The sequence below is a fragment of the Pleurodeles waltl genome, chromosome 5 (assembly GCF_031143425.1).
Source record: "Pleurodeles waltl isolate 20211129_DDA chromosome 5, aPleWal1.hap1.20221129, whole genome shotgun sequence".
NCBI lineage: Eukaryota > Metazoa > Chordata > Amphibia > Caudata > Salamandridae > Pleurodeles > Pleurodeles waltl.
In genome coordinates this window covers 1,341,564,478-1,341,584,160 of record NC_090444.1, presented here as the reverse complement: position 1 = coordinate 1,341,584,160, position 19,683 = coordinate 1,341,564,478, and the positions used below count along the sequence as shown (strand labels likewise).

At 46.3% G+C, this 19,683-nt stretch overlaps 1 protein-coding gene across 2 annotated transcripts in view; it reads right to left on the bottom strand.

The window, feature by feature from the left end:
- Positions 1-19,683, bottom strand: part of CYB5R4 (cytochrome b5 reductase 4) — a 1,010,997-nt gene that overhangs the window by 48,649 nt on the left and 942,665 nt on the right. For both annotated transcript variants that reach the window (XM_069235594.1, XM_069235593.1), the window contains exon 15: positions 13,262-13,426. In XM_069235594.1, the coding sequence (XP_069091695.1) occupies positions 13,262-13,426 (165 nt within the window). The remainder of the gene's footprint in view (positions 1-13,261; positions 13,427-19,683) is intronic.

Genomic DNA, 19,683 nt, shown 5'->3' with positions numbered 1-19,683 from the left:
AGTGTAGCATTTGTTTAGGGACTACTTTTCCTTTTCACTAAAAGCATCTGACCAGAGCGCTGGATGTTTTCAGTCGCTTCAGGTCCATTTCTGCTAACAGGGTTGTAAATCAAGTTCCTCTCTCGTTATATTTGCAGTGTATTCAAAAACTACGGTAAAATGTTAGAGGCTGCCTTCCCACAGTGACTGCTTCTGCCCCTGCTGCACAAAGAGAATCGTGGTGGGACTGCAACTATTTCCATCCAGTTACACAATGACAATGGCAGAGAAAATCGCTACCATTACGATTTTTAATGTATATTTATCCTATTTTAAGATGGCAGCTGCACATGATGCATGATGACATCATTAATGTCATGATTAGTCGTCTTGTGTGTTTCACCATTGCTTATGCTTTTGAAATTACTATCGGGTAATATGTGACACGGAGGGGCCGCCCACTTAAAGTCCTGATTACAACTATTTAAACTTTTATCTGACCAAATAGGCCACTACATTTCTTTCCATCTTCCTTTTGCTGTGTTTACTGCGTCCATAGGTATGAGCGTCAACGGCCGTCTTGCTCAGGCCAGAATAACTGTAGCTCCAATAGCTGCTGACGCTTTACAAGTACACTAATAACCTATAAACCCCAGTTGACACTTGGCCTTAACATTAAAGACTTGAGTAGTCCCACAGATGGTTATGACATGTCACTGCCTTCTGGGACATAAAGTTCAAATGTTGTTGAATTGCAAAGCTCAACATACGCAGTAAAACTAAGGTCCCAGAAGCCACAGCGTTTACAACAACCAAAGTTCGTTTTCCGCCATTGATGGTGACGTCATTGGCCACTGTCTGTACAGCTGAAAAGGACTGCATCAAACAGCCACATTCAAGCTACCGAATCAGCGCCATTATCCTGTATATTTCGTTTAGTTCACATTTTTCGCACAGCAGCCTTTTTTGATGCAGGTAAGTGGATGTCAGTACTTCTGTGGAACTTTCACCTCACAGGGCAGGCAGCTTATTTTCGGTTCCTGTGGTTTTCCCTCCCTGCTTCCTAGTCATGTGTGGCCTTTCCAAGCTTGCTTTGATGTACTGAGTTGCACTGCATCTCAGTTAAGGCCCAACAGTGCCGCTTGTGAGTCTGAGATGCTTCTGTTCATTTTTAGAAGGGATAAGGCTGAGGTTTGGGCAGGATGGTTTCTTTTGGTTATTTTGAGGCTGATTTATTTGGTCGCCATCTGTAAAGATGCAGCCAGTAAAAAACGGAATGAACACAACCATCGCCACTGTTTAAGATTAGTTCCAGCATAGCAATCACATTTTCATCTTCAACAGTTGAGGCACTTCAGAGTGTTGCATTTTTGCTAGTTTTTGTTTAGCTGCCTACTTTGAAGGAGACAGCTGAGCAGTGTTGAATAGTGTCTTGTGTAAAGGTGCTGTCCCGGGCTGCAAGACTGCAGACAGGAAAGACATAGCATTGATTGCGATATTGCCATGTACTGACAGCGGGGATCGTGAGACTCGCTTCTCAATATCTGTTACACTGAGCATTAAGCTGGTGAAAAAATGGCACAACACTTCTTGGTTAAACAGATATTGCGCTCCTGTGAGCCACGTTTTTATACAGAGCATTTGATGCTAAATAAAATTGTATCTGAATTTTTGAGTTGCAGTTGCATGCAAAATGTACGGTATTTTACAGTCCTTTACTGCAGAACGTTTCTTTTCTTCTTTACCCTACAGTGGGTGTTTGATGTTGGCTTAATTAACAGTAGTATTGCTCACAAATAAGTGCATAGCCTGCACTTCAAATTGAGTTAGTAAATATAAAAAAAGGTATTCCTGTTTTCCAACACTGCGGTGTGTTTTTCTGTTGAACCAAAAGGCATAGTCGACATCCACAGGGAGACCCTTTCACAAGCTTTCTGATCCAGGCACTGAGACAACTGAGCTATCCTGTTAGAAACCCCATATAGGCAAGGATACCTGGGCACACCGGCTTCATGTGGAATTCCTCTGTAAAACAGATATAATAAAGTGATTCCCATCTAGGCTCTTGTGTAAGGTGTTCAAGTGAAAAGCACAGGGAAACAAAACCGTGCGAACACCTAGGACACGCAGAGGTTTCAGACTTCTGCATTCTTTGCTCTGCCCTCCTTGCTATGATCACAAACAAGTGTGCAACAATTTACCCATATGATGGCAACTGATGTGAGCTTAACGGTTCCACAAACTGGTGCGATTTTACAAAGGTCAGCTGCTCAACTGTGAACTGCTAGTGGAAAGAAGTCTGTGCCAGCCTGGGTTAGATAAAATGGATGATCCATGCGCAAACATAACACCAAAACCTGCTGACGACTACGTGAGACACTGAGTTTCAGACCAGATCGCAGGTCGGGTCAGTGGAGTGAGAGAAAGTAGAAGTATGTTTGTATGATGGACTGTGGGCTCAAAGCCAACACTTGATGAAAATATCACATCATATGTGGCCACGTGGCCGCACTGACTGGGTTACTCTTTGAATACTAATTGCAACACTGACATAGCTTTGTCTGGTGCTAGATTTACAAACCCCCTACCGGTGTAGCGCACACCACTTTGCATTCTGACTCTTGTTTACATGGCTTCATTCAAAGTACAGGACTAAGAGTACCAGAATGTAAATAATGTGGGATAAAAATGCAAGGAGCTGTCAACTGGCACCATGTCTCTCGGGAGTTGAATTCTTGGTTCATTCCAGCTGAGCAGATTCTTCACTCACGTGTAAGGCTAGTTATATCTGAGAGCCCATGTGAACACCTACCAAGGCTGACTTCCAGTGCAGCACCCTTCTTCACTCTTATGTAAGGCTGGTTATGTTGAAGTGCACATATGAACTCCTACAAAGGCAAACTCAGTTCCATTCCTCCCAGTTGCATATGGCTAGTTATGTCCAGGTATGTCTAACAGTGCATGTAAACTTCTACTGACTTTCAGCGCAGCTTTGTTCCTCCCTGTTGCGCATAGCTGCATACTTCTGAGAGCCCATGTAAACTCCTATGAAGGTTAACTTTCATGGCACTACATTCCTCTCTGGTTCATATGGCTAGTTATGATCTGTGTCCTACTAATAAGTCCTGTGAATGACCCCTTGCTAAGATACGGGACGAAATGCCACTGACAACCATCCTGCTGAGCAAGACGTACATTTAATGACCTCTGGGTGCAGAAATTCTGCTCTTCTGTGGACTTCTGAGTTTCTCATTGTTAGAAATGGGGTTTTTGGTTGGCAGATAGGTTGCCCTCTGTCCAAGCAAGAACCCTCACTCTAGTCAGGGTAAGTCACACACAATCCAAAATCAGCCTGTGCTCACCCTCCGGTAGCTTGGCACGAGCAGTCAGGCTTAACTTAGAAGGCAATGTGTAAAGCATTTGTGCAATAAATCATACAACACCATAGTATAGCACCACAAAAATACACCACACAGTGTTTAGAAAAATATAGAATATTTATCTGGATAATTGTAGGTCAAAACGATCAAAGTTGCAATACGAATTTGTAAAGATATCACTGGGAAGTGATATAGAGTGTCTTAAGTCTTTAGAATGTAATACAGTGTCTTTCAAGCACAAAGTACCTGGTTTCTGGTGGAAAATCTCCTTAGAGGGCCACAGGAGAAGAGATGCGTGGAAAAAGGGGTGTGTGCGTCGATTTCTCCTCAGCACACACAGACTTGCGTCGGTCTTTTCCACGCGGGGAAGTCGGGCGTCGTTTTCCGGCGCGCAGACAGTCTCTTTTTGTGGATCGCGGGGATTACCAGATGTCCCGGGTCTGTGCGTGGATTCTCCTGCTTATTTTCCGGCTGCGCGTCGTTCTGCGGGGCTGCACGTCGAAGTTTCGATCTCACGGTAGGCGTCGCGTCGATTTCTCCTTGGAAGTCGGGGGGCGTTGTCCTTGCGAGGCCGTGCGTCGAAATTTTGGTCTCACGGCAGGCGTCGCGTCGATTTCTCCTTGGAAGTCGGGCGGCGTTGTCCTTGCGAGGCCGTGCGTCGAAATTTTGGTCTCACGGCAGGCGTCGCGTCGATTTCTCCTTGGAAGTCGGGCAGCGTTGTCCTTGCGAGGCCGTGCGTCAAAGTTTCGCACTCACGGTAGGCGTCGCGTCGATTTCTCCTTGGAAGTCGGGCGGCTTTGTCCTTGCGAGGTTGTGCGTCGAAGTCTCGATCGTCCCGAGGGCGTCGCGTTGATCAGCGTCGGTGTGCGGCGTGTTTCTCGCCGCGAAACAAGCTGTGCGTCGAAATTTTCGGCGCACGGAGCGTCCACGTGAAAGGAAGAAGTCTTTTTGGTCCTGAGACTTCAAGGAACAGGAGGCAAGCTCTATCCAAGCCCTTGGAGAGCACTTTTACAGCCAGACAAGAGTTCAGCAAGGCAGCAGGGCAACAGCAAGACAGCAGTCCTTTGGAGAAAGCAGACAGGTGAGTCCTTTGAGCAGCCAGGCAGTTCTTCTTGGCAGGATGTAGTTTCTGGTTCAGGTTTCTTCTCCAGCAAGTGTCTGATGAGGTAGGGCAGAGGCCCTGTTTTATACTAAGTTGTGCCTTTGAAGTGGGGGTGATTTCAAAGAGTCTCTAAGAAATGCACCAAGTTCCCTTTCAGCTCAATCCTGTCTGCCAGAGTCCCAGTAGGGGGTGTGGCAGTCCTTTGTGTGAGGGCAGGCCCTCCACCCTCCCAGCCCAGGAAGACCCATTCAAAATGCAGATGTATGCAAGTGAGGCTGAGTACCCTGTGTTTGGGGTGTGTCTGAGTGAATGCACAAGGAGCTGTCAACTAAACCTAGCCAGACGTGGATTGAAGGGCACAACAAGTTTTTAGTGCAAAGAAATGCTCACTTTCTAAAAGTGGCATTTATAGAATAGTAATATTAAATCCGACTTCACCAGTCAGCAGGATTTTATATTACCATTCTGGCCATACTAAATATGACCTTCCTGCTCCTTTCAGATCAGCAGCTGCCACTTCAACAGTGTATGAGGGCAGCCCCAATGTTAGCCTATGAAGGGAGCAGGCCTCACAGTAGTGTAAAAACGAATTTAGGAGTTTTACACTACCAGGACATATAACTACACAGGTACATGTCCTGCCTTTTACCTACACAGCACCCTGCTCTAGGGGTTACCTAGGGCACACCTTAGGGATGACTTATATGTAGAAAAAGGGGAGTTCTAGGCTTGGCAAGTACTTTTAAATGCCAAGTCGAAGTGGCAGTGAAACTGCACACACAGGCCTGGCAATGGCAGGCCTGAGACAAGGTTAAGGGGCTACTGAGGTGGGTGGCACAACCAGTGCTGCAGGCCCACTAGTAGCATTTAATCTACATGCCCTAGGCACAGGTAGTGCACTCTAATAGGGACTTATAGGTAAATTAAATAGTCAATCATGGATAAACCAATCAATAGTACAATTTACACAGAGAGCATATGCACTTTAGCACTGGTTAGCAGTGGTAACGTGCTCAGAGGTCAAAAGCCAACAACAACAGGTCAGAAAAAATAGGAGGAAGGAGGCAAAAAGTTTGGGGATGTCCCTGTCAAAAAGCCAGGTCCAACATGACCCCCCACCAGCCTAAAGCCAGGGGAGAACAATCACTATCCTGATGTACTTCCCTGTTTGAGGCGACAGAACAAGGACCCAGGCCCACAACAGCAGGGGCATGCTCCAGTTCTTCGCCTTCCTGACTCCAATTGGATCCCTCTGTCCATACTCTCAGGGCCCACTAAGCCCATCCATGGGGAACCTTTCTCCTTTCCTGCGGATCCCATCTGTGCAGCACCTAACCTTACATTGCTCACAGATGTATCCCAGGAGCAAGATAGTACCACCAGGACCAACACAGTGGTGTTGCCCATTCTATCCCCGGGGTGGGACACTTGTCCCCTCCCCAGGGATAACTCTGTCCACCCGGACAGCAAGCCACAGTGATTACTGACAGCTGCCAGGGATGAGAGCCAGGCCCCAGGCCTCTCAAAGCTCTCCAACCACTGTGGCTGTGGAGAGTGGGGGGCGGTAGCCCCAGGTGCTGGGCACCCTTTAACCACTCTCCCTTCCACCAGGTCAGGGATGACAGCCTGAACCTGGTCCTCCCCTCGGGGGCTTTGTACCCTCCCTCCTGGAGCGGTACCCCCAGAGTCCAACATGGCCAGGGGGCTTACAGAAGTCGCCCTGTACCATTCCTCCACCAGTGCAGGGCTGTTAACCTGCCACTGGCCCTCCAACCTGGGGTCTGTACCTTCAGGTTGGACTAGGGCCCGGGGTGAGGCTTCCCTCCCCCTGCCCTCCCTTCTGGGGTCCAGCACCCTCCAACTAGGAGTGGCCTCCTCAGAAGACCACATGGTAGGGGCACTGTTATCAGTAGCCCCTCCCTCCAGGTCCGGGGGGACACCCTGAACCTGGTCTTCCAGCCCAGGGTCTGTACCCTCAGACTGGATCACCGCCTGGCAAACCAGGACTTCCTGGGAGGCACACCTACCCCCCACCAGGTCAGAGTTTAACCTCTGCACCTGCCCATTCAACTCAGAGTCACCACCCTGAAGTTGAACAATTGCCTGGCACGCCAGGACTTCCTGGAGGGCACACTGACCCTCCACCAGGTCAGAGTTTAACCTCTGCACCTGACCATTCAACTCAGAGTCACCACCCTGAAGTTGAACAATTGCCTGGCACACCAGGACTTCCTGGAGGGCACACTGACCCTCCACCAGGTCAGAGTTTAACCTCTGCACCTGACCATTCAACTCAGAGTCACCACCCTGAAGTTGAACAATTGCCTGGCGCACCAGGACTTTCTGGGAGGCACACCTACCTCCCACCAGGTCAGAGTTTAACCTCTGAGCCTGGTTCCCCAACCCAGGGTCACCACCCTGAGGTTGGGCAATTGCCTGGCACGCCAGGACTTTCTGGGGGGCACACCTACCCCCCACCAGGTCAGAGTTAAACCTCTGAACCTGGTCATCCAACCCAGAGTCAACACCCTGAGGTTGGACAATTGCCTGGCACAGCAGGGCTTCTTGGGAGGCACACCTACCTCCCACCAGGTCAGAGTTTAACCTCTGAACTTGGGTATCCAACCCAGAGTCAGCACTCTGAGGTTGAACAATTGCCTGGCACGCCAGGCCTTTCTGGAGGGCACACGGACCCTCCACCAGGTCAGAGGTTAACCTCTGAACTGGGCCATTCAACTCAGAGTTACCACCCTGAAGTAGAACAATCGCCTGGCACGCCAGGACTTCCTGGAGGGCACACTGACCCTCCACCAGGTCAGAGTTTAACCTCTGAACCTGGTTCTCCAACCTAGGGTCACCATCCTGAGGTTGGACAACTGCCTGGTACACCAGGGCTTTCTGGGGGGCACACCTACCCCCCACCAGGTCAGAGGTTAACCTCTGAACCTGGATATCCAACCCAGAGTCACCACCCTGAGGTTGAACCATTGCCTGGCAGGCCAGGACTTTCAGGGAGGCACACCTACCTCCCACCAGGTCAGAGTTTAACCTCTGAGCCTGGTTCTCCAACCCAGGGTCACCACCCTGAGGTTGAACCATTGCCTGGTATACCAGGACTTTCTGGGGGGCACACCTACCCCCCACCAGGTCAGAGTTTGACCTCTGAACCGGGTTAGCCAACCCAGAGTCACCACCCTGAGGTTGGGCAATTGCCTGGCACCCCAGGACTTTCTGGGAGGCACACCTACCTCCCACCAGGTCAGAGTTTAACCTCTGAACCTGGCCATCCAACCCAGAGTCGACACCCTGAGGTTGGACAACTGCCTGGCACGCCAGGACTTTCTGGGGGGCACACCTACCCCCCACCAGGTCAGAGTTTGACCTCTTCACCTGGTAAGCCAACCCAGAGTCACCACCCTGAGGTTGAGCCATTGCCTGGCATTCCAGGACTTTCTGGGGGGCACATCTACCCCCCACCAGGTCAAAGTTTAACCTCTGAACCCGGTTATCCAACCCAGAGTCACCACCCTGAGGTTGAATCTTTGCCTGGCATGCCAGGACTTCCTGGGGGGCACTCTCACCCCCCACAAGGGACACGCCGTCCCCAAGGGCCACACAAGAGTCTGGTTGGCGCAGGTCTCCCGACCTCTGCCCATCCGGCAGAGTCTGGGTTTCCCCCAAATCAGAAACGGTCTCACCTGGGTCATTCCTGGGGGGCTCTGCTCTCAGAGCTGACCCCTGACTTTCAAGATCCTCCACTGGGGTCTGCCACCCCCTCTCAACCCTATGTCTGGACTTCTGCACCCCCTCACTAGGAGTGGTACTGCCAGACACCAGAACTGTTGGGATGCTGTCTACAGTCATCCCCCCAAGTTCTTCTGACACTGCAGGGCTTCCCTCAAAAGGTGGCCCTACGGTACAGGTTAGGCTCTGAGACCTACCTGGGACACTACAATCCTCTCCCACCTCACTTGGTCGGGAACCACCTAGACCACTCCTTTCAGGAGCACCCCCAAATGCCTCTTCAGACTCTCTGGTACTCACCCAAAAGTCTGCCTCCACTGTAAGTTCCCTGGGGTCAGAGAACTCACACTCCACCTGGTGTTGGCGTAGCTCTGGAAAATAAGGACCAGACATATGCTCTCCAGCAATTACATCACTCTGCCCTTCACATGTATTAACCACAGTACCCTTCACCCAACCACCTAGTAACTCAGCCTTGGAAAAGCACTCTACATCACCCTCTTGAGACTGGTGAGACAGTTTCTGTCTGTCCCTGACACTCAACCCAAACTCTTCTGGGATGTCTCTACACTCTATATTCAGGACGTCCACCAGGGGGGAACCCTTTTCTCTGTCACTCTCTGCTAGAGTCAGTAAAGTGTCCCTCCCCCCAGTAGGAATATGACTCCCTGTGCCAGTTCCCCAATTCTTCTCAGGGACCCTGTGCATAACGGGAACTACCTCATACCCTTGAACTGCCTGGGGTGTGTCAACTCCCTTCTTCAAGTTGGGCACCACATCTCTGGGCTTGTGCCCTTCTTCAGCAGTACTAGATGCAAGATTTTTGCTGCCACCATCTGAACTGGACTCAGCCCTTCCGGCCTCCAGTTTCAGCTCTTTACAGCTCAGCTCTTGAGCTGCAATCTTTTCTTCTTCCAGGGCTAAGAGACTTGCTGCCTCAGCCCTTTCAATAAACTCATCTAGCTCTTCCATCCACCGTGCTTGAGCCATGAGCCATTCTTTTTTCACTGGGTCTCTTTCCTCATCTGAGTCGTCCTCCTCCTCCTCTGAGGGGTACTTAGTCATTTGGTTTCTTGCTGCCTCTCTCTCTGCCCATCTGTCTTCCTCCCAGACTATGTAGGCATGTAGCATCTCTGCTTTAGTAGATCTCTTTGCTACAGGAAGGCCACATTCTCTGCAAAGCTTCCTTAGGTCAGCCTTAGTGAGGTGGTCAGTAGGCAAAAAGAATAAGTAGGTAAGCGATCCCATTCTGATAGGATCTTACCAGCAAAAACCAAAATCCAAAGTCCAAAAATATCAATAGTATATCCAGGAGGACATCAGAGACCAAAAGTCAAAAAAGAGATAAAAAATCAAGTTGACCTTCAACTGTGGGTAGGTAGTGAAATACTTAGCTACTGTATGTCACTGCACAAACACAAGTCCTATCCTCACCGCTGATCACCAATGTTAGAAATGGGGTTTTTGGTTGGCAGATAGGTTGCCCTCTGTCCAAGCAAGAACCCTCACTCTAGTCAGGGTAAGTCACACACAATCCAAAATCAGCCTGTGCTCACCCTCCGGTAGCTTGGCACGAGCAGTCAGGCTTAACTTAGAAGGCAATGTGTAAAGCATTTGTGCAATAAATCATACAACACCATAGTATAGCACCACAAAAATACACCACACAGTGTTTAGAAAAATATAGAATATTTATCTGGATAATTGTAGGTCAAAACGATCAAAGTTGCAATACGAATTTGTAAAGATATCACTGGGAAGTGATATAGAGTGTCTTAAGTCTTTAGAATGTAATACAGTGTCTTTCAAGCACAAAGTACCTGGTTTCTGGTGGAAAATCTCCTTAGAGGGCCACAGGAGAAGAGATGCGTGGAAAAAGGGGTGTGTGCGTCGATTTCTCCTCAGCACACACAGACTTGCGTCGGTCTTTTCCACGCGGGGAAGTCGGGCGTCGTTTTCCGGCGCGCAGACAGTCTCTTTTTGTGGATCGCGGGGATTACCAGATGTCCCGGGTCTGTGCGTGGATTCTCCTGCTTATTTTCCGGCTGCGCGTCGTTCTGCGGGGCTGCACGTCGAAGTTTCGATCTCACGGTAGGCGTCGCGTCGATTTCTCCTTGGAAGTCGGGCGGCGTTGTCCTTGCGAGGCCGTGCGTCGAAATTTTGGTCTCACGGCAGGCGTCGCGTCGATTTCTCCTTGGAAGTCGGGCGGCGTTGTCCTTGCGAGGCCGTGCGTCGAAATTTTGGTCTCACGGCAGGCGTCGCGTCGATTTCTCCTTGGAAGTCGGGCAGCGTTGTCCTTGCGAGGCCGTGCGTCAAAGTTTCGCACTCACGGTAGGCGTCGCGTCGATTTCTCCTTGGAAGTCGGGCGGCTTTGTCCTTGCGAGGTTGTGCGTCGAAGTCTCGATCGTCCCGAGGGCGTCGCGTTGATCAGCGTCGGTGTGCGGCGTGTTTCTCGCCGCGAAACAAGCTGTGCGTCGAAATTTTCGGCGCACGGAGCGTCCACGTGAAAGGAAGAAGTCTTTTTGGTCCTGAGACTTCAAGGAACAGGAGGCAAGCTCTATCCAAGCCCTTGGAGAGCACTTTTACAGCCAGACAAGAGTTCAGCAAGGCAGCAGGGCAACAGCAAGACAGCAGTCCTTTGGAGAAAGCAGACAGGTGAGTCCTTTGAGCAGCCAGGCAGTTCTTCTTGGCAGGATGTAGTTTCTGGTTCAGGTTTCTTCTCCAGCAAGTGTCTGATGAGGTAGGGCAGAGGCCCTGTTTTATACTAAGTTGTGCCTTTGAAGTGGGGGTGATTTCAAAGAGTCTCTAAGAAATGCACCAAGTTCCCTTTCAGCTCAATCCTGTCTGCCAGAGTCCCAGTAGGGGGTGTGGCAGTCCTTTGTGTGAGGGCAGGCCCTCCACCCTCCCAGCCCAGGAAGACCCATTCAAAATGCAGATGTATGCAAGTGAGGCTGAGTACCCTGTGTTTGGGGTGTGTCTGAGTGAATGCACAAGGAGCTGTCAACTAAACCTAGCCAGACGTGGATTGAAGGGCACAACAAGTTTTTAGTGCAAAGAAATGCTCACTTTCTAAAAGTGGCATTTATAGAATAGTAATATTAAATCCGACTTCACCAGTCAGCAGGATTTTATATTACCATTCTGGCCATACTAAATATGACCTTCCTGCTCCTTTCAGATCAGCAGCTGCCACTTCAACAGTGTATGAGGGCAGCCCCAATGTTAGCCTATGAAGGGAGCAGGCCTCACAGTAGTGTAAAAACGAATTTAGGAGTTTTACACTACCAGGACATATAACTACACAGGTACATGTCCTGCCTTTTACCTACACAGCACCCTGCTCTAGGGGTTACCTAGGGCACACCTTAGGGATGACTTATATGTAGAAAAAGGGGAGTTCTAGGCTTGGCAAGTACTTTTAAATGCCAAGTCGAAGTGGCAGTGAAACTGCACACACAGGCCTGGCAATGGCAGGCCTGAGACAAGGTTAAGGGGCTACTGAGGTGGGTGGCACAACCAGTGCTGCAGGCCCACTAGTAGCATTTAATCTACATGCCCTAGGCACAGGTAGTGCACTCTAATAGGGACTTATAGGTAAATTAAATAGTCAATCATGGATAAACCAATCAATAGTACAATTTACACAGAGAGCATATGCACTTTAGCACTGGTTAGCAGTGGTAACGTGCTCAGAGGTCAAAAGCCAACAACAACAGGTCAGAAAAAATAGGAGGAAGGAGGCAAAAAGTTTGGGGATGTCCCTGTCAAAAAGCCAGGTCCAACACTCATTATCATAGATTCTACACATAAAATTGTGGTCCTTTCTGCTGTTCCTTGATTCTATTGTGATCACATTTGTGTGCAGTTCACACAACACGGAATACTCTTTTCACTTGTTTTAATGTATGTGTGTGCTGCATGTGAATATTAATGATCTGAGAATTTTCTGTCTAAAGTCTTTTTTTTGGTCATATCCTTTTTGTTGAATTGTGGCACAGTACAATTTATTTTGGGTATTGCATAAATCATGAATCATAATCTCTAATTATACTTTTAGGCAGGGCCACTGGAATTATGTGACATGGCACAGCCAAATTATGTTGTACCATTAAAACACATGGGTAAAAGACATTGTAATTTACAATGCCATATTGAGACCCATTGGCATTGCCAATGCCTGTTTATATAAGGCGGCACCCATGAAATATGGTGGCCTCCCTGACAAAATCATGGCCCTGGCACAATAGAAGTAATGTTTTACGTACTGGGGCATCCATACTATATTTTGAAGCTAAGTGGGTAAACTGCTGGGGAAATTCTATTTTCATTAACTTGGAAAACCATGAAAGGATTTGAATATTTAATTAGTGCCCTTTGAACACCTACGACAGTATAGCAAACTTATGTGAAATTTGATCTTTAAAATGCCTTATGTCATCCAATTATTTTCAAATATTTTTTCTGGAGTGGAAAACCCTTTAGGAGAGATCTAGCTTACTCTCTTTACTCACTTATTACAATTCAGGTCAAGTATTATGCCCCAGAACTTTCAAAGATTAAGCCAACACCATAATATGAGCGGTATCTAATATAGACATTCGTCTGTGTTACGCTGTTATATTAATCATGCAGTTGTCATGGAACTTCAGCAATTTCAACTGTTGTGATGTTAAGGTCATGTGACATACCTTCCTGGGAAAATCGGGGTCAAAGGCCATATGATGTCACTAAGGTCAAAGGGTATGAGATGGCACTTCCACTATACCCCTGGCATTGGGATGAATGGACATCCATGCATAACAGTGCCAATGTATGTGGAACCACGTCGGTCAATGTATCTCTTTCTGAAGACGTAATTATGTTCCACTCCTTTCATTTTATATAACCACCATGGACTCAGTAGTGTACTAATGAATACAGATGCACGGTGCTTGTAAAGCATGCTCCGACTTCTCAGTTGGCTAAATGACATAAATCATAGTTTGTGGAAAAGCAACACTAATGAAAATTAGTTTGCTTAGGTGAGCTGTCAAAACATAGAAATCATTTAAGTTACCGCATTCCTTGACTGGTAAACATTGCTGGACCACAAATGCAAATCATTTTGTTTACTGGTTCTTTTTTTCTTTCAATAAGTGTTGATAGAAGAGGCAGCGAGATAGTTCCTTTCATTCCAGTCCACTCATCTGTTGGTTCTGAGAGAACAAATTGCATTTCACACCTGAAAATGAAAAGACAAGTTTGAGTGGAATGTATTTGGTTGCCAAAGTGACCTGGATCTTCCAAAGCTTCTTTAAAATACTTCTGCAGCACAAAAGTAGTGATCTACGACAAGGTGTCACCGCAGCAGTAATGAAAATATTTATTACCGAATTTGCAAGGACTAAGCTCGCCACGATCTGGTCTCTCACCTCGATTCACCTTATCTGCATGAAAAATACCGGTCCTAGAACCAGAAGTGGCCAGCAACACAGAGCATAGACTGGGAGTTACTGCAGAAGGGTATCTTAAAAGACCTTTATTAAGTAACTTCCAACTTGCGGTTCTTAAAATAGGAGAGGTAGGGCTTAATTCATGAAAAAGTCAGAAATCACCACAGATGTATGCTTCCCACTTGTAGAGATTTAAAACCGCTACTTATGTGAAAGAAAAGAGACACTGGAGAAAGTCATGGAAATCTAGCACTTGTTTCATTACATTTGCTATTTTAACAAGGGGGCAGTAGGTGCAGTGGTACCCCCTGAGTGGCCCATTTAATGCTGATAATTGCTGTATTGTACTATCCCAACAGCTGTCAAAGGGTCCATCTTCCCTGCTTACTTCCAAATGCATGACCATGTTAGTAGTCTGGATGCAAACTAATTGCCTGCAGCTCAACTTCGACAAGACGTATGTACTTGTCTTCAGCAACAAGACCTCTCTATGGGATACCACCTAATGGCCGTCAAAGCTAGGACCAACACCCACAAGACACACCACAAATCTAGGGATCACCTTAGAAGACAAGCCCAACATGACAACTCAAGACAATGCAGTATGCATCTCCTGCTTCCACATCCTATGCATGCTGCAAAAACAATTTCAAATGGTTGCCTCAGAATAGCAGACAGACCAACACGAAGGCACTCATCAGCAGCAGGCTGGACTACCACAATACTCTATGCTGGAATCTCCAAACAACTCCTACACAGACTCCAGACCACCACTACAAGACTCATACTGGACCCACACCGCAGTCACATCACACTGCACCTTAAGAAGCTCACAAGTACAGTCAATTTAAACTTCTCACACACATACAAAGCGCTACACAACACAAAACCCGAATACCTTAACAGCCGCATACACATTTACCAACCCACCAGACACCTATGCCAGTGGCTTAAAATTAACCTTAGCAGCTCCAGGGTGCCACCTCAGCACAGTACACATTTCCCACTTCCGCAAAAGCAAAACTGGAGGTCGCTCATTCTCCTAAATCGCACCCAAGAAGTGGAATGACCTCCCTCAACACATCAGAGCCTCCTCCTCACTGTTTGAGTTCCGCAAGAAGCTGAAGACCTGGCTATTTGTATAAGCACCTTGGGGACCACAAACCTAAACACTTGCCCAAGCGTCTGCATACCCCGACAGGTGATTAGTGTGCTATATAAATCAATATAACATAACACCAGGACCTATGAAATCCTTGCTGTGCTACTGCATTTCAATGGGCCTGAACTCCGGTGCCTGTCAGTTAGAGCATGTCATTCTAAGTTCCATATGTTTCATGCCACCTATATGCAACTTTTCACAATGCAATAAGTGGAGGATAGAACACATGCTCAAGCAGAAACTCAATGTAGACAATAAGAGCTGGTGCCTAGCTCTTCTGGTTGAAAGAATTGAGAAGGCCTCAGTGCTTAATTTGTGCTGGTTGTTTCCGGTGCTGGGCAACGGCACTCATTTTTGAGAGCCGTAGTTTATTCTTCTGCCTCAAGCATTTGCTGCCAGCAAAAGACACATATGGGAAAGACGGAGGAAGGGAAGAGCGAAAAAGCGTCACAAAGGGAGAAAGTAGAAAGCTGCAAGAGTGAGCTGAAGGGGTAGGGATTGGCTATAGATGGATTGAAGAGGCCCGAGGTGGCTTCAGGATTACGCCTCCTCAATATTCCATGTTCCCACATTTAATTGCAGCAGCCGCGTGTTTAATAGGAGGGCTGTGGGCACCGGCACGTTTCTATTTACAAATTAAGCACTGGAAGGCATGAACAAAAATACAACATACTATGGAAAAGTGGGTGACATCACTAAATCTGCAGAAACAGTCGAACTAAATGTGCAATGTAAAACACGGAACAACAAGATGGCACAGCATTTAAAATAAGTGTGGTTATCTAATAATGCTAAGGCTCTAATAATGCTTTAAGCGGGTATAAATACAAATTCAAACCCAATTGAGGCAAATGGTAGGACTACAACAGACTTACTGGTAAGCAGAATGATGTACTTTTATAATTGATTGCAACACTGTGCAGTGCATGTGGGGAAGATGCGTGGTGTTTTCTATTCATGTGCTTTGCTTGATAAAATCGTTAAAGCTGATTTATGAGAAAGAAAAAAAAACTCACAAATGTTACTACAAACAGTAGTTTTCTTCGTATACATCTGTTTGGCATGACCCAAATGTGTGCAAAATGTCCTCACAGCTAAACGTCTACAGGCATGATGTTAGCGTTACTGTCACAGTTAGGTTTTGGGGAGTGTTGTGCTGCCTCCCCACACCCACTAAACCCTTTAAGTCGTTTTCTTTAAGGTGTTGGTTTAGAATAACCAAAAAAGTAGGTCTTTATTGGTGTGAGCACCATTTTTCATTCCCCGGATCGTCCCCTGGAATAAAGATTCCCACCTTTGGTAGCGACGAAAGAGTGCACATAAGTGTCAGGATTTTTTACCGTTATAAGTGGCATCTGTGCTCTTAAAAATTAACAAAATGTGATTTTGTGAGCTATTGATATAAACTGCAAGAATGCTGCTCCCGTTAGCTTTTTAGGCGAGCGAGTCATGCGTACCCATGGAAAAAGGTATGCGAGTCGGGCAAGGCACATAAAAATATGGACTGTAGTTACCAAGACTATGGTAACACATTAAAGTCTTGGTCTCAGAAATAGAGGACCCACAAGGGCAATTAAAACCGAAGATTACAAAAGTCGGAAACGTGTTCATTGAAGTGTGACGTGCTTTCCGGGGATTGATTACTGCTTCAATTTAATTACTTTGCCTTTACCGAGGTGTAAGTGGGGGTCATTGATCTATTGTTGCTCATAGAGCTTTGCCATCTAACATCCTTGAATAAAACATATATATACTTACAGAGCAAACCCTGTTTAATAACAACCAAAATAATATCATTTGTACCAGTGAAGAAAGGGCTTCTTGTTGCTGCTATGGGTTATTTTCTGCTGCATGAACGGATGCCTAAAACTACAAGAAACCAGATCTGTTCAGTGTTATGCACTATACAAATCACTCATAACATTCAATACTAGTCATTAATGTAAAGCAACTATTTAATGCAATGTGGCAAAAACGAGGGAGTTCCAGCACGACATTCCATCATAGTATGTGCCCATCCTGAACGTAATGAATGACTGCATTAATTAATAAGTGAGTGCCTGAATGAGAGAATGCAGGTTAGTGCACCCAAAGCAAACAATCATTTTTTTGCATGCACGTCATCCAACCCACAAGCCTGGAGTTGTAAATTCAGTTTGGTAAGAGGAATCGTGAAAGTGTGCGCGGTTGTCCTTATCTGTGATGAGAAGGTGGCTTTTGTGAAAGACAACCCTTCATCGTGAAATTCTAAGTTTATTTGGCAAGATGATCCAGACGTGGTGCTCCCACTCTTGCCAGCGGAGCAACTGACTCGTTTGAATTTCACGTCTTGGTTCAACTATAGCAACAAATTTCTCGGAAATAAGCATTATTTACTTTCGTCATAATGGTAGTTTCATAACGGACTTCCTGTGGTCTTTGTCTGATTATTTTGCCAAATGGACTTCCTATTGGCAAGATGTGGCTGGCAAACTGATTTGAACCTAAAGCCCAATGTATGCCTGACCTATTCAATATAAGCCATCATTGTACACTGTAAAATGTTTTTTGAAGGTACTCCTTTCTGTAAATATTGGGGAGAGGGAGAGAGCGTAGTGTCTCCCAGGACCTGTCAGTGTTTCTAACGTGATCAGACACTTAAAACTCAGTTCTAGAGACCTGACAACGTGGGTCGTGGGTAGATTCTATGGACATAGGGTTGACCTCAGATACAAAACATTTTAACCACTACCTTTTGCTTTACTACTTTCAGTGCTTAATTTGAGCTTGTTGTTTCCGGTGCTGAGCACAGGTACTTATTTTTGAGGGCCGGCGCTTATTCTTCTGCCTCAAGCATTTGCTGCGAGCAAAAGACACATATGGGAAAGACGGAGGAAGAGAAAAATGAAAAAGCGTCACAAAGGGAGAAAGTAGAAAGCTGCAAGAGTGAGTTGAAAGGGCAGGCAGTGGCTTTACATGGACTGAAGAGGCCCGAGATGGCTTCAGGCTTACGCTGCCTCAGTAAGAGGAGGGCTTTGAGCACCGTCACCTTTTTATTTACAAATTAAGCACTGACTACTTTCCACCGCCTCATGCAAAGTTCAGACGCAATAACAGCAGTTTAGTCTTTGTCAGAACACTGCTATACAACCTGTGCTCCCTGCGGGCAGTGCTGCACTCCGCTGCCATCCTATTCTTGGTGGACCAGGCAGTTGGACCATATCACACCAGCGATTCTTCAGCAGAACTATCTACCTCCATATGTGTTAAAATGGCCTGGTTCACCCATGTACAAAAAGACAAGTGGCAGAACATGAGTTCCTTGTAATTACACAACACTACCTGGAGGACTCGTGATTTAAAAAGCAGAACAGCCTGATGTGTGAATAAAGTGTCAATGGAAAGAATTCAGGTAGAATTGAGGGCAATTGTTTAATACCCTGCCTTCTGACACAGGAAGTATCTAAAAGCTTGATTTTTTCACTTACCTTATTATCCACAGAAATGTGTGCAGTGATCTTTATTAGGTGTTTGCTTAATATGAGTTTTGTTTCCGCGGGGTTCTGCCTCCAGCCTTTCTTATCTTGGAACACCAGTTTTCATAGACTATCTGTATTGTCGAGGTTTGAAACAGAGGGGACAGTTGAAGGTTGGTGCTCACCAGTGTGTGCTGTAGGTAGCTCGGTAGTCACAAGGACTACTATAGGCATTTGCATTTTTCCAGTCTCTCCCCATGTTACTCAGTCCATGAGACACACAGGAAGGGAAAGGGCAAGGCAGAGTATTGTTTTGCCTTTTCTGACACCGGGGAGGCAGAGGAATGTGTGTGGCCCTCTAGAGCCACCAACCACCCTCTTGTTTGTCAGTGTATGTCGGCCAAGTGACCCTTCTTTATCAAAGCTGTTAATATGCCAAAATATCTAGGTCAGGAATAGCGGCCTCTGCATATCGACTTCACTTCTAACATGTTCAAGTTAAGAATCAAGTGGCGACTACAGAAGAACTATTCTAAATCTACATCTCCTTACCTTGACAAAATGTTGGTAATTGATACTGTGCTCTCAATATTGCAGCCAGAATGTGCACACTCAACCATTACTTACAAAATCAACTCGCTGCTTCCCTTTTCAAATCTACTCATATCATTCTATCCTTATCACAAACTCTACTAAAAATATAAGAAATCAAAAGCATAATCCTTACACAACAAATGCACAAGGCAAAACAAAAAAAATGTACTAGCCTACCATCTACTAATGTTGGGTTCTGAAGTAGCGTGCTAGTCGTCGAAAGTAGCACTTCAGTGCCTCGTGAGGGGTCGTCAGCGCTTTCTAAATACAATTCACAATTACAATGTTTTGGTAAAACACCAGTACTCTAGCTGGTGGAATAATAATTTAGTCAAAGGAAGTACCAGCCAAAAGAGACCGAAAAACATTCATGGAAGCCTTCATGCTCCTGCAGGCCAATACTTGTCTTATTTCAAAAAGTTATAAGAACATATTTGGTATGCTCTTTCTGTATTTAGACTGACCTGTCTGCTCTCAAAGACATTTCTTTAATGCAGAGCTCTAAAATTATACTCACCACTGGATATGGGGAGTTTTATTTTATGAGGTCAAGCTATTTTTATTTTCCACTGGACCCTTCTGGCAGTGGACCAAAAAGGTGTTCTGTTCAGTCAGAAACTGAATTAGCAATTAAGATGCATTTAAGTCTTATTCTTGTCACATTTGCTCTGTGTTCAGAGACAGAGGTCAAAATTCAGTTTGTCTTCTTGAAATGCAAATACTTTCCTTGTGACTGCAGAGTTCCAGGATTTTGTAAGGTGAACTGTCTGACCTATGTGAAATGAAAGGCTTTTGGTATCAGGTTTTTTTCTAACACACAACATTTATATAACTA